We start from the raw sequence: 14,150 nt of genomic DNA, 5'->3' as shown, positions 1-14,150 counted from the left end.
GCAGGATCCAGCATTTGCTTGAGACGTAGACCTCTCACAGACGCGTGCCCTCGCTTTAACTGAATTTGTATTCTTCGACTTGAACTAGTTGTAAGAGCTGCACCAACCTCCCCTGCACAGGAACTGGTGTTACAGTATGTTGTGCAGACCTCATATGCAAAAGTCCATCCATCCACAGGGCCACATCACCAGAACAGCTTGTAGGGAACCTAGCCATCCTGCTCATGGGTAAGTGATAAGATAGGGATCCCAGCTGCCTTTTTGATGGAGACAAACTGCCAAAAAAAAGTGTATCCTTGAGTCAGAAAACCCCACCCCATATTTCTGTCAAACTGCCCATCCCTTTAGGAAGACAGTTCTATTCCAAATCATCTACCTGGGTCTTGTCCCCATTCTAATTGAGTCTAGATTGAAAAACCTTGGGGTGATATTTGATTCTGGCTTAACATGCAACCCACATATTGTCAAGCATCTTTTTTTCACCTCAGAAATATGGCTAGACTATGCCCTATGTTATCACTAACTGTGGCTGAAAAGCTGATCGACACATTTGTGTTTTCCTGAATTGACTACTGTAATGCTCTACTTGCTTGGGTATCTAAATCTACATTGAATAAACTGCAATATGTCCAAAATTCGGCAGCCAGAATCCTGACCAGGTCTAGTGCAAGGGATCACATTACTCCTATCCTGGAGTCCTTGCACTGGCTTCCTGTCAAATTCCATGTGGACTTTAAAATCCTCATGCTCACCCATAAGGCTCTGTGTGGCTTGGCACCTCAGTACCTGTCTGAACTATCATCGGCCTACTCCCCACCTCGCAACCTTCGCTCTTCTAATTCTGGTCTCCTAACTGTCCCCCAAGCCCGTCTACATTCTATGGGTGACAGGGCCTTCTGCTGTTATGCCCCCAAGCTCTGGAACTCTCTCCCCAAGGATATCAGAGAGTCACCTTCAAATCCAGACTCAAAACCTTCTTCTTTAGAAGATCCTTAACTTAACTGGTTCCATTCTTTACCCTTCTGGTCCTATTATACTTAGTACCACCATCCACGGTCTCTCCTGTGTACTGTAATTTGTGTTTTATCTTGTGTGTTCTTTTTATTTATTGTTGTTCTCATTCTGTAAAGTGCTTTGAGAAGCCACCTTTAAAGCCACTGTCTTGTTTCACACTGTGTGTGAGGGACCGGTACCCTGTATTGGCTGGCCTGCTACAGAGGCTAATGAAAAAGAGACCCAGAATTTTTGTCTCTTGAAGACCTCAGTGAAGGGGGGATAGCACCTAAATCCACAACCCCCCGGAAAGGAGGAGTGGCTGAACTCATGTTACTCACCCACTCAACAATCCTCGAACCCTGGCTCAGCACATGGAAGCTTGTGCCTTGCAAACTCGGCTCAAGAATCTCCCGGAAACAACACAGGGGAACTGTGGCATTCCTGACGTAAACCAGACTCCGTTCCTGTCTGTTGATTTTTCCATGGATTTGGAAGGAAAGCCCTTCCTTCTGCCTTGGAAAGGCCCAGCACAATGACTGCAGGGTGAGTCAACAAACCTGACTGGCTCCTGGTTGGCGTCAAGACCCCCACGAGGGAAGCTTTCAGCTCACAAAAAGCCGAAAGCTTGGAAAAACAAGCTAAGAAAGCAGGAAACAACAGCCAGTGATGATAAAGTAAGTGACTTCTGTTGGGAAGACGAATCCAAGAAGAAGACGCACGTCAATCAGCACACTGAATTTATTCCTGTTTTTCGTCAGGCGTGACAAACTCCCAGATCCTCCCAGATCCAGACACACAGTAGGCGGCTCTACTGCAGCCGTACAGCAGGAGACTGCAGAGCACAGAGATGATCCTGAAATCATAACAAGACAATGCAGACATGCAGTACTTCACTCCAGCATTCATGAAGACGTAGTAATGATTGCTGCTCGGGGTGACTTGCAGGAATTTGGAGGTTGCATCACTAAAGGAAAGGGAGGGAAGAGTCTATCATCTTGTCCTCATCCTAGGGGGGTCTGGATGTCAGGCAGGGGCCTGCAGGGGCGGATGGAGTATTTGAGGTGGCTGGGGTGGTGGAGAGAGTGCCAGTGAAGTAGGGTGCTTTTACTGTGCTGCTGGAAGATGCTTTCTCTAATCACCCTGAAGGTGCATTCCTGGAAAAAGGTGTACCACTCTGACCCTGTAGGAGGTGCTGCTGTACAGACTCATCCCTGGGAGCTGCTTCATATCATAATCCAGGATGCCAACACTGGGTAGCGCACTCGCTGGCTCTGCCACCCCCTGTGTGGGCAGCAGGCAGAGAACTGGAAGAGACAAGCGGTGCCAAACCAGCCCACAGAGGGCCCTCCATTCCCTGCTCACTGGGAAACAAGAGTCAAATTACAGTCGCCTGACAGCTGATCACACTAAGGACAGTCAACTTAAGGTTCTACTTTGTCACCCAAGCATGAGCGCTACACTACTGTCAGCACTGAAGCTGAGAGGTGCCCGGTTTTCTCCCGGCAGAACGAAACTTGTGTTCAACTTGCGCAACGCTGGTCTCAAGAGTCTAGTGGGAATACGTGAGTTTTAAACTCTGTGAAAGGAGCGAAAATACGTACACCATACCGGAAGATTATTCGAATATCAGATAAGGTGGTGTATGAAACTGTGGCTGTTGAGATACAGTACTGCACGCGAGCGCTTCAGTGCTGCTATAAGCTCTATACTTTCTCCCCTCTCCCTGACCTGGTGGGCATCTTGCTCGGCCCTACGCCATCTTGGTGAGGTATCCTAGCCATCATCATCAATATGGACAAACGGAGAGGTTGGGAACAAGGAACAAGGGAACAAGGGATTGGTGAAGGAGGTGCTACGGATGCCTAGCGTTCCCAATCTCCAAAGCGCCCAGCCGACTTGAGAGAGAGTTCCGGGGCTCCACAGCTGTCCCGGTGTGGGGCGTCGGCCTTGCCAGGGAGCCGCAGCCGTGCGGCAGCGACGCGGCCTGGTCACGGGACTTTGATGCGGGTGGAGGACCAGTAGAAGGGTGCTGGCATGACCACGTGGACCCGGCAGGTGGGGCACGTCTGTTTCTTCCACAGCCACTGCTCGATGCACTGAAACACAGAGGGGGGGGGAGGGTCATGCGGGGGCAGCGCTCGTTCCCACACTCCCACGCTCCAGACCGCCCGCTGAGCTGCTCACTGGACTTCACGGCCTCCACACTAACACGCTTATGGATTCTGTTACTCAGCCATGGCAAGGGGCCTAAATTAACCGGGCCCGTTTTTAAAAACACTTACATCCATCCATCCATTTTCTACCAGCTTCATCGAATTTCGAATCACAAGGAAGTAAGAGCAGCGCTGCTCACCACTGAGCCTCTGTACTGCCCAAAACTCTTAGAGCAGGGTCCACATTTTCTCCATTGTTTTGCTCTCCAACCCAAATCCAACTCCCGTTTATGCAAGGAAGGTGTTTGAGAAGAATCTTTTAAGTCCCTGGCTAAAGAGCAAGTATAGAGCTACAGCAGCATTGAAGCTCTCACGCGCAGTACTGTATCTGACCAGCACCAGTTTCATACACCACCTTGCCATACATTCGGACAATCCTCCGGTCCAGTGTACGTATTTTCCCTCCTTTCATAGAGTTTACAACTCACATATTCCCACTAGCCTCTTGAGACCAGCGTTGCACAAGTTAAACATGACCTGTGAGGGAGGCATCCATGCTGAGAGATGTCCAGCAGTGAGAATCCTGTCCTGCTGTCAGAGCTGAGGGGGAGGATTCTCATAATCCAGAGCTAACGAGCTGCAGGTTGCGTAAATCAGTTTTTATGGGCTCTTCGCAAACATCCTGGCCAGCTGCCTTGCACACTTCTTAAGAATAAATAGGAACTGAGGACGGAAAAGGGCCTGACGATTTAGCGCAGATTGGGCTGCAACGTGGAAGGACACAGATTCCATCTTAACACACCCATCCAAGTCTACCACAGTCTTATTTTTATTTGCTATTATTCTCATCCGCGTTTCATCGATCTCACTTTCCTTTTGTTGTTTTTGCTGAATACTTCATTGTTAGGTCACAGTTTTACATGAAATTCCAAGAGATGACTCGGGTCTCTTAGCTTAACCAGGACAGCCTAAAAGAAGAGGCTCAGATTTCTTGACACAATACGATATTTTATTCACTTTCAGCATCAGTAACTTCATTGTCATTGTACACAGCAGTTGAAATATTAATACATCCCAAAAGAGCTGCCAACGTGGGAACCTACAGACACAACTCTACTCAGTACATAACATTAACAAGACGAAGCGTCACAAAGCAATACAGCCATTAAATGACCATTTTTGTAAAAAAGGTTCAGGATAACAGCAGGTTACAGATTTGGATGGTGGTTGACCTTTATTTGTGACTCACCTAAAATCTAAGTCATGCCATTATCCCAACGACAGTAAAGTCACCCTCAAAATGCTGAATCGGTCAATATTCATACTTGGCGTTCACAAAACATAACTTTCTTGAATGCATTTCTGGTTTGGTAAAATCCTTTCAGATGAGGTGGGGCCAGGCAAATGTGTAACTAGCATGCCTCCTTCAGACAGGTGAGGACACGTGAGTGTTAGAATTTGAAGGCCTGGAAAACTAAAAGACTGAACGAAGTGTGGAATTCTTCTGGTTTGTTTTCGCTCAGTGTGGAAAATCCACTTGGCTTGAGTCACTTGGATTTTCGACCTGGTTTTATATGGCACCTTAAATATAAAATTGTTAAAATGATACAACTTAATTATTGCTTACTCATTACAAGACCACGTGGCAAGCAAATGTTGTATCTGACACGGAAGCTGTACAATCAAATCGCAAGCCCCTATATTCCAAAGCTGTATTAGCAGGTCAGTAATCTACTGCTGATTACAGGCAGCCAGGCCCCGCAGGGAGAATGACCACTTTCTGTGGTTTAAAGACTTCTTAAAAAAAACCCCAGAAAGTCCAGAAAGTGTTTTGGGATCAACTGTATCTGAAGCACCAAGCACAGAGACATGTATTCTACTGTACTTCAGTTCTTTCATGACCTAGCAGAAGAGTGCTGAGCACTGACAGCTGTCATAGCACAGGAAGCTGTGCCAATGTCCCGGGCAGGATGGAAGGAAAGAAAGGTGAATTATGGCTTATTTAATGAAGAAAGAAAGGAGTCCATGGTCCTGGAACAAAGCATCCCTCCTCATTCCACTGCGCGACCTGCACTCCGGATTATGGTGAAATGTGGAATGTCTGTCACCTTAGGGAACTGGACCCAGTGGATCCTACTTGTGGACATCGAGGAAGACGGGGAGAGGAGAACACAGTGCTCACGTTGACCCAGTTTTGGCCTGTGTTTATTTCTTGCCCGGATCTGCGCGCCTGTGTGAATCTCGGAGGCTGTAGGGAAGAAATGGGGCAGGGCAGGGCTGGGGCCTCCCTCTCCCGCTCAGCGCTGTCGGCGGAGGGAGGGCTGGCGGCTGACCTGGCGCTCATCCCCCTGTTCAAAACACCGGACATCACTGCCTCGCCTACCTCACCCGCTCGCCCTCAAACTGCACGGCTGCCCGTTTACTCGGAAGTGGAGGCCAACGGTTTAAACCTGGCCCATTGGCAGGGTACGCGCGCGATTCTGAGGACTGTTCCTGACCCTCCTACCCCAAGTCAAAACCCCAAGTTCTGACGCAGAAAAAAACAATTCAGAAGCAAGAAAACACACATTGTTTTACGACTCTGGTTGGAGAAAAAGCATCCAATTGTGCACTGGAGCAAAAGTCTTTGAAAATCATGCTGGCAGGTTTGCGAGACAAGGGACTGGGCTGTTCTTCAGCCCTGTGGGCAGGAGCAGGAGCCAGGCTGGGTGAAGGAGGGTCCCAGCAGGACAGGAACACAGGGCAGGGAGGTGCAGGGCCGCAGTTGGGCTCAGACTAGTGCAGTTGTGCAGGTGGGGGGGTGGGGGGGCGCGGCGGACCATACCTCTTTGTGGAAGCGATGTGCGCACTGCAGCTCTCTGACGCCTCCGGTGCTTAGCTCGTCGTGACAGATGACGCAGAGCTCGTCGGCCGCCCCCTGCAGGAATGGAAGAGGACAGCTGGCCAGGATGCTCCCGTCATGCTTGGCTTTCTGGGTACTTATGTTAACGTAGCGGTATGTTAGAGAACTGCATCCAGGGCTGAGAGCATTGCTTCCCTGTAAACAGCTCAGCCGTTTCGGTTATTGAGAATTTGGGGAAGTTTATGCAGGGAGGCTCAAGGAGAAGAGAACCATGGATCTCGATGGCTAAAGCTCCCGTGCAGGATTTACCATTCAAGCAATCAGTTATTTCTCACTTACAGTGCTTATTTCAGTAATACTGTAATAGAATATTGATACAAAAGACTGCAGGGACAACAGCCACCTGTGAAGATTAACCTCCCTAGACAGACGTCTTCAGAAGACAAACCCTTCAGGAAAGGGAGGCAAGAGCAAGGCTTCAGAAAGGTCACAGATGAAGGAGGCTGCTCGGAATATTAGCTCATGTTGTATTTCTCTATTGTCCCAGAGCCTGTACTAGTAGTAGTTGGAACGAACATCCACACAGGTAGGATTTTTTCTTAAAAACACCACCTCGCCCACCAGAGAACAGGACAATTGTAAAGCAGCCAATCAGCGAGACCTGTGCCCCGGCGGGGATCTCACACCCCAGTGTGTCCCCGTCTTTCCCCCAGGGGGACCCCACACCCCAGTGTCAGTCTCCCCCCCCGAGGGGACCCCACGCCCCAGTTTAAGTCTCCTCCCTTGAGGGGACCCCGCACCCCGGTGTGTCCCCGTCTCTCCCCTGAGGGGACACTGCAGTACCCACCAGAGACACAGCATGTCTGCTGCGGAAGTGCAGCCGGCGCTCAAAGGACTCGGACAGCTCGCGGATGGGGGTGAAGTGGTTCTCCGGCACGGAGGACTTGCGTCGAGTCTCGTCGGTCGAGGAGGTGCGGCGGGCTTTCGGGTGGGGCCGGACGTCCTTCTCGTCCCGAGGCCTTGGGTGGCCCGGCGAGGGGGTCATGGCGGCTGCCTGGAGCTGCCGCAGGTGCATGGCATCAAGCTGGGCCTGGCGCACAGCAAGACAACCAGACAGCCAATCAGGACGCGCAAAACGGCCACTGATACTGAGCACTCTGGGAGATTTCGACTCTACCGCCATTCCAAGCCTTGCCATAACACAAAACCACACGGATTAACCACAAGAACACTTGCGATTTAACATCATGAGGTCACTCAGCAATCTGGAGCTACAGTAAACGATTAATAATCAGTACTGTGGCTCCTTGGTTTACTGCTATTCTGTTTTTGCAAACCGGGCTTGGGTGCAGCTGAGCTCAGCAAAAACCACTAGTTAGCATTCACCATACTGTTTGAAAAGCCCACACACTAAAAGCCAGGAGGGACACAATAATGCCTGTGTCCTTTTGAGCGACACGGATTGCAGCCGGGTATGATTGAGGATGACCTACTGTATAGACAGGAGAAGATGCTTGTAGAAGGAAAGGTTCTGCTTCAAACAAATTATCTTCTGGGATTTGTTCCACCAGCCTTCTCAGTGACATAGCTGCTCCAATTATTAAATTAATTTCAGGATTGTAATGCTCCTAACCAGGCTCCGGGGTGTTGGAAAAGAGACCGGTGCTTTAATTAGTTGAATGTTTCAAGTAATCAAAGGTAAAATGTCACATGCTATATATGTCAGAAAAAGAGTAGGTTATTGTTTAATGGATTAAACAGGTTAGAACAAGGGACTAGGCTCTCCAGGAATACGGCCGGCTGTATTTCCAATAAAAAAACTTCGACTGAATTGTCTGTTGGCGTGACGTACATACAGCTGCGCAATTTTGATTTCCCTGTTGATACTCGCTGATTAAAACTGTCCCCTGCAGCCGAGAGAGCTCAACCTGACTCTTGCTCGTTAATTTAAGTACTGTACTTGAAATACTTGTTGGAAAACCTTTTCAAAATCAGGTGAGAAAGTAAAACGTCATTATCTAAACCTTCGAGGACTGGATAATCAGTCCCATATTCAGAAGCACTTACAAATGAAATGTTACAAGTAATTGCCCGATGTTGTCTCTAGCAAATACATCAATTCAGGGTTCATATGAAATGAAAACAGCTACAATTTCGCAATTAGTTGTAAAAAGACGTTCGAAAACTGGAGCTTTCTTTAAAATAAATGCATTTTAAACTTTCCTGGTCTCACGGTCTCATTAAAATGGTTTTCATTTCTAACCCTCGCCTTCGTTTCTTTACTTTGTCACTCACGTTTCCACATGGAAAAAATCAAATTCTGTACTGCCTGTACTGTACTTGAAATACTTGTTGGAAAACCTTTTCAAAATCAGGTGAGATTATGTAATTTCGGACCACGGAGGGCGAAAGTAAAACGTCATTATCTAAACCTTCGAGGACTGGATAATTTGCCTCTTGATACGTCTATAACAAAAAAATACAGTGAAAATATTACTATTACTGAGTTGTCTATGAACAACTAACATTTTCACACAAAAAAAACTATATGGTTGTATTTCCTTCTTTGTGTCTAGGCATATCGGGCTAATGATGGCATGTTGCTTTTTTATATTTTTAAGTCAATTTTTTCAACGAAAGGACAAATGTCCTCTTAATATGTAAAATGAGTTGAAACACTGACCCCTGCGGGTGAGGCTGGGTATTAAAAACTACGATTTCAGTACTCTGCGGTAACTAATAATTTGATTAATGTTTCTACTGCAGGAAGTTATTTATAAAATATTTTAGCTGAAATCTCTAGACATTTAATAGCTTAAAACAATAATAATAATAATAATAATAATAATTAATCAGTTAAGCAAATAGTTTGGGTAAATAGGCAAATGCTGGACCTGGAGGGCTGAAACCTGTTGTGATTTTTGTGCAAATTTTTAAAATATTCAGCCAAACCACTTTCTTTATTGGTCACTATTGTTCATAGTCTTTGGGAATAGTAATGGTGGTCTATACATCCCACTGATAATGGAGCTCTCTATGTCTGTGATTAGATATTCATGGTAGCATAGCAACTGGTAAAGTTGTCATCCAGTTTATAAATGCCGATCAGGTGTTTTGTGCATGGTTTGCATCTGCGCATGAGTTGTGGTGGGGACTGGAGAGGCGCGAAAATAACCGGACAAACAGAAAAAAAAACATTTGTAAAAATCCTTACTTGTTGTATTCAGATTAGTCCTTTAGAGCTTCAGAGCACAGAGTATTTTTAACATGTTGTCCTTTCTATGGTAAACAGCTCTCGCTCTATCAACTGTGTGTTTGACACATTGATCGCATCTTTAGGCCAATAGGATTGTTTTATTTTATTCTGGAATGTCTCCTACAGTCATATTAGACTGGCTAACGATGCCATTGGTTGTGATGCAAACTGAGGTGAGCACAACTACAAATGACCACACTTGGTCAGGGTCCAGCACATTGAGACTTTGACCAGTATCCCTTTATTCAGAATCCTCTTCATGTCTTGTGAGAGTTTAGAGCCAAACGCTGAGCTTAGAAGATCAGGAGCTAGATTAATAATGAGGCCCTGGCTTCTCCTATTATCTCCCTTGTGATCTTATTAAGGATAGCATGCATGCGGTAAAGAAATCCATCCACAGGTCCTCTGAGGCTGTGTTTCCAGCCTGTAGGTCAGTATCTCGGGCTGTGAAGCCTGTAAGGCATGCTCATGTGGGTGAAATCACTCTATTTGTTGTAGCATTTCAAGTTTCTCCAGGAAGAGAATTTGGACATCTCCCTGGTCTGCGTACCCAGCATTGGCACAAGATTCTGAGAAAATACCCACTGCCTGTGCTTATACCATACCCATTAACACACCTGTGTGAAATCGCTGTTTCATCACTGAAAATGAGCAACAACTAGTGCTGAGGAATTCAGGAATGCAGTACTTCAGCACTGAAGGTTGTCTTCAGTGCGTCTAAGGCCCACTGACAGGTGACTGGACCTGCTGACAAGCCAGTGTGGGGTTTTAAATGGGTTACAAAACACACTGCTCCTATTTCTGTGCCTGTCATGCCCACTTAAAAGACTTCCTCCTCCTCCAGACCCGACTCTAACCTTCCCCTTCACCCTGCCCCTAAATTTAACAATAACTACAAAACATAGTTTGGTTTCCACTGTTAGCTAAAGCTGTGCTGAAGAGACTCTACAATATGTGCTGCCTGGGTCATAGAGTGTCATTTCATGCACAGTTGGAGGACTACAGATTGCGTTAGTGGACCACTTCTGTCCCCTCATTTTCCCTTTCACTCAGCTGTTTGCCATGTGCTCACTTGTTGAACTTCCAAAAAAGTTGTGGCCACCCTCAAAGCTTAAAACTTGCATTTTGGGGCCCATGTAAGTGTTTGGGGGAGGTGAACTCTCCTTAGGCCCTTGGTAAAATGGCACCCCTGTATTACACCCATTACCTGGTAGCATGGCACTGTGCAAAACATAATGTCAGGGAGGACTGAGTGAGAGAGGCTTTCTTGTTTCTTGTTTGTGTTGCTTCCAAGTGCGATCACTGGGGACACAAATCTCATCATTTTTGTATCCTCGTGCTTCCTTTTCCCAGAGCTCTGAAAATGGTGGGAACCAAGCCAAGCTGTGGTCCTAGTGCTCACAGGGAGCCAAAGCAACAGTGGGGCTGGTCTCCACACCACTATGACTCCAGAACTATTGGTTTTGGAAGAGGAAGCTGTCCGTGGCTCTGTACGTTCTAGGTGCAACTGTCAGGGGCTGAAAGCTGGTTTCAAGAGCAGTTAAACTGCTAGTTGCAGTGGTGAAGCAGGCAGGCAAAAACACAGTCCAAAGTCATAGTCTTAGAACAGACAGGGGTTGACAAGTCAAGAGAGTAAAGACAAGTTCAAAGCCAAGAAAAACCGTAAATGAAGCACAGGTAGAACAAACCACACAGGCAAGCAAGCACAGTCAGGACAAGGAAGGTAAGGACACAAGGAATGCCAAGACTAGTAACCAAACACTAAGACTGAGCATCAGAGTAGAGCAGCGGCAGGTCTTAAATAGCCATTGTGCTTAATGACGGACAGGTAGAACTGATGCAACCAGAGCATGTCATCTCGGCAACTGGTAAGTTGACCGGACTATCGTTATTAGTGGTGAATCAGATTCAGAGATCAGGTATGTCATCAGGTATGCACTCTGTTGCCAGAGAGGAATCTGTGGCATTAATCACAAATTGACTTTAATGGAGCACAGCCACATGAGCTAATAGCCTCAATCACATCAGCTGAGGCACGGTCCAGGAACACAGCTGGGTTGTAGCCAGGCAGCAGGTAAACAAGTACAGGGAGACATGGTCCAGAAGAATAAAATAAAGCCATAGGAGGGCTCAGAGTATGAGAGTACAGTACAAAGCACTGAGGGCAATCCAAGAGATGAAGTCGAGGCGAAGTTGGGTTGAGGATCTAAAGCAAGCACCAAGCAGGGAACTAGGGGCCTAGAGAATGAGAGAACTTGAGACTTAAACTGAGTTTGATTGTATACCACAGCCATGAGCAAGGCCAGAGCCCTCCTTAAATATTCTGCACCACCTGATGAGGGCATGGATGGAAATTGCTCACAGGTGATGCAGATTTCCTGTCAGAACGCGTTTCTGAGGTACAGTAATGGGCACTGGGTGACAGGTGAGTGGCCAGCTTCTTAAGGCAAACTGTAGCTTGCTCCCCAGCATTGCAGGGGTGAACCTGACAATCTGTCTGTAATAAAGCCACCTGCGTGGTAAACTATTTTTTCTCAAGGAAGGATAATTTAAACAGTATGTTTGAATTTGTCTATAATGAAACCTCACCGATCTCTCAGCATGTCATCCTTTAGTGCAGGGCTCTCCCATCCTGTTCCTGGAGAGCAGGTGTTCCTGTGGGTTTTCATTCCAACTCAGCTCATAATGCAGTAAATCAGCTTGTCAGTGGATGAATTGGACCATTCCGGTCATTTTCCCCAGCTCTTCAGGAGCTGGTACTTTGAATAGACCTAGAAACCTGGCTGAAAAACTGACTGACAGGATTGGACAGTCCTGCTTTAGTGGTGGAGCTCATGTCTCTGTGCTTGTCTCGCTGATAATGATCATAAATCTGGAATTAAATGGACCCCCATTTCAATTTCGAGGAGCAGTTGTTCAAAAATACCTATTGCCATTAAGTCAAAAGCACTGTTAATATCAAATCGTATTTGGACAGGATAATACTTCCATAAATACCTCAATCAGTTGTCGCATGACACCAGCTTGACTGCAGACAAAAGAAGACCAGACTGACTCAGCTATCCTCAGTGCCCATGGTTCTCAGCAAGTCTAGGAGCAGTATATGTTGTGCAGGAATGTAGCCTTGAAAAATACTTATACCACACGTGTATTTTTGCTGTGTTTCAGCTTGATGTGATTTTCCAAAGGGAGCTTCTGTGTAGCCCAGGATCTGTGCACAGCCCTACCATAGTCACACAACCAGGTAGTTACTCTGTGTCACGATTGTCGTCCCCCCCCCTTAAGGGCGCTCCGGCTCTTTCACTTCTGAGTTGATTTTGTGCACCTGCCCCCTGTTCCAGCCTCCTATTCAGCCCACCTTAAAAACCAGACGCTCACTCTGTTCCGGGCTCTGCACTGGTTCCTCCGGTTTTTAATCCCGTTTGTCTTCATCTCGGATGGACCGCCCAGCTCTGGACACTTGCCTCGTCTTGGATTTCCCTTTGGACTCCCTTTTGGACAGTTTGCCTTGGATTCACCCCCCAGAACACCTGCGCACCATGGACATGCCCCCTGTTTTCATTCCCGACCCCTGCATGCTTTTTTCCCCCGTGTTTTCCTCACATTTACCCCTATGTGTCTGCATAGGGTCCGGAAAGAATGCTTCCGTTTCACTCTGACACTTTCCCAGACGCTACACAATATCCCCTTCCTCCTCGCTTCACACACTGCTCACTGCTCTTCTGCTTTGCCTTTTCAGAGCACAGCCTGACAGTCCAGCTGAGTCGTCTGCTCCAGCTGGTGGTCACTTGTCAGCCCTTACTACCCACAAAGCATTTTGGTGAGACCAGCCTTCGATGGCTCAGTGCAGCCTTCAGCTGAATCTTCCAATCTTTCAAACCTTAGGGTTGAAGTGAAATCTGGGTTCACATTGATCTATGGAAGAGTGAGTGAGTTCATCTTAAAGTTTGGTTCTCCGAATGGCAAGAGACAGCTATTGTGTGCACTTTCATGCATTCTGTGATAGGTTGCCTTTCCTTTCTGCAACCATGCAAACAATTAAATTAAGCCTAGAAAACTCACCAGAGCTTGGTAACACATTAGCTGCATTGTTTCTTATAACTGAAGAGTCAAATAGCAGCTGGAAACTTGTCCCCAGGGAGCGATCAAGTGCCTTTTTCGATTGATGTGCAATTCTCTAAATCAAACTGTCGGCACGATTATAACATAACATCACTTTATTAACCCTTTACAATTTCTTGCATTAGGAATTATCTTTTCGCATACCCCAGCTTGCTCTCCATGAGACACACAGACAGGGAGAGAGCCTGGGGTCATAGCGCAGGGTCTGCCATTGTACAGCACCCCTGAAGCAGTTGGGATTGCTTGCTCCTTGCTCAGGAGCCCAACAGAGTAGGATTCCTCTGCTGGCTGCAGGACTTGAACCAGCAACCTTCCAGCCACAGGCGCAGATCCTTAGCCACCACTCCATCCCAACGGAGTTACATCAGTAATGGTGAATCATTAAGACAAATACAGTTCTTGCCTTGCTTCATGCTATGTAGTTCTTGCCTTGCCTCTCCCTGCAGAGACTCCGTGCTCATTGCCTGTTGAAAGCTGAGGAATGTGCCTTTCAGGGTGAGAGTTAGGAGCCTCTCTTGTTTGCGTGGTGATTTAGAAATGAACTAATCAACGGAACACCTGTTATAGCGCGGAGGGGAGGGAGTGTCTGGGCTGCGGAGGGAGGACTCACCGGGCAGGGCAGAGAGGCGCGGCGGTCGCTCGGTGGCCTGGACGAGCGTCTCCAGCTCGGCCTGCGCTCCCGCGGGCGCTCCTCCCCCACGCTGTGGCCCCAGAAGCTGCTCATCCACTTGGCAAAGTTGACGTCGTCGTCCTCCTCATGGTCCATGTATATTGAGGGAAA

At 47.3% G+C, this 14,150-nt stretch overlaps 1 protein-coding gene across 1 annotated transcript; it reads right to left on the bottom strand.

The window, feature by feature from the left end:
- Nucleotides 1–2,984: 2,984 nt before the first annotated feature.
- On the bottom strand, nucleotides 2,985–14,150 carry lnp1 (leukemia NUP98 fusion partner 1). Its single transcript, XM_088914875.1, has 4 exons — nucleotides 13,980–14,150; nucleotides 6,839–7,081; nucleotides 5,974–6,066; nucleotides 2,985–3,092 (listed from the first exon to the last, which is right to left on the bottom strand). Exons 1-4 carry the CDS (start codon nucleotides 14,133–14,135, stop codon nucleotides 2,985–2,987), a joined length of 600 nt encoding a protein of 199 aa, XP_088771001.1. The 5' UTR covers nucleotides 14,136–14,150.

This window comes from Atractosteus spatula, chromosome 4 (genome assembly GCF_055471065.1).
Source record: "Atractosteus spatula isolate fAtrSpa1 chromosome 4, fAtrSpa1.hap1, whole genome shotgun sequence".
In the NCBI taxonomy this organism is placed as follows: Eukaryota; Metazoa; Chordata; class Actinopteri; order Semionotiformes; family Lepisosteidae; genus Atractosteus; species Atractosteus spatula.
The sequence above is the reverse complement of the archived record's forward strand: the minus strand, read 5'-3'. Positions and strand labels throughout refer to the sequence as shown.

Coding starts and splice junctions, on each gene's coding strand:
- lnp1 (XM_088914875.1), bottom strand. CDS start 14,135: ATGGACCATGAGGAGGACGACGACGTCAACTTTGCCAAGTGGATGAGC. Junction 7,082..13,979: donor GCGCCTCTCTGCCCTGCCCG/GTGAGTCCTCCC, acceptor GCTGTGCGCCAG/GCCCAGCTTGATGCCATGCA. Junction 6,067..6,838: donor GCAGACATGCTGTGTCTCTG/GTGGGTACTGCA, acceptor CCATTCCTGCAG/GGGGCGGCCGACGAGCTCTG.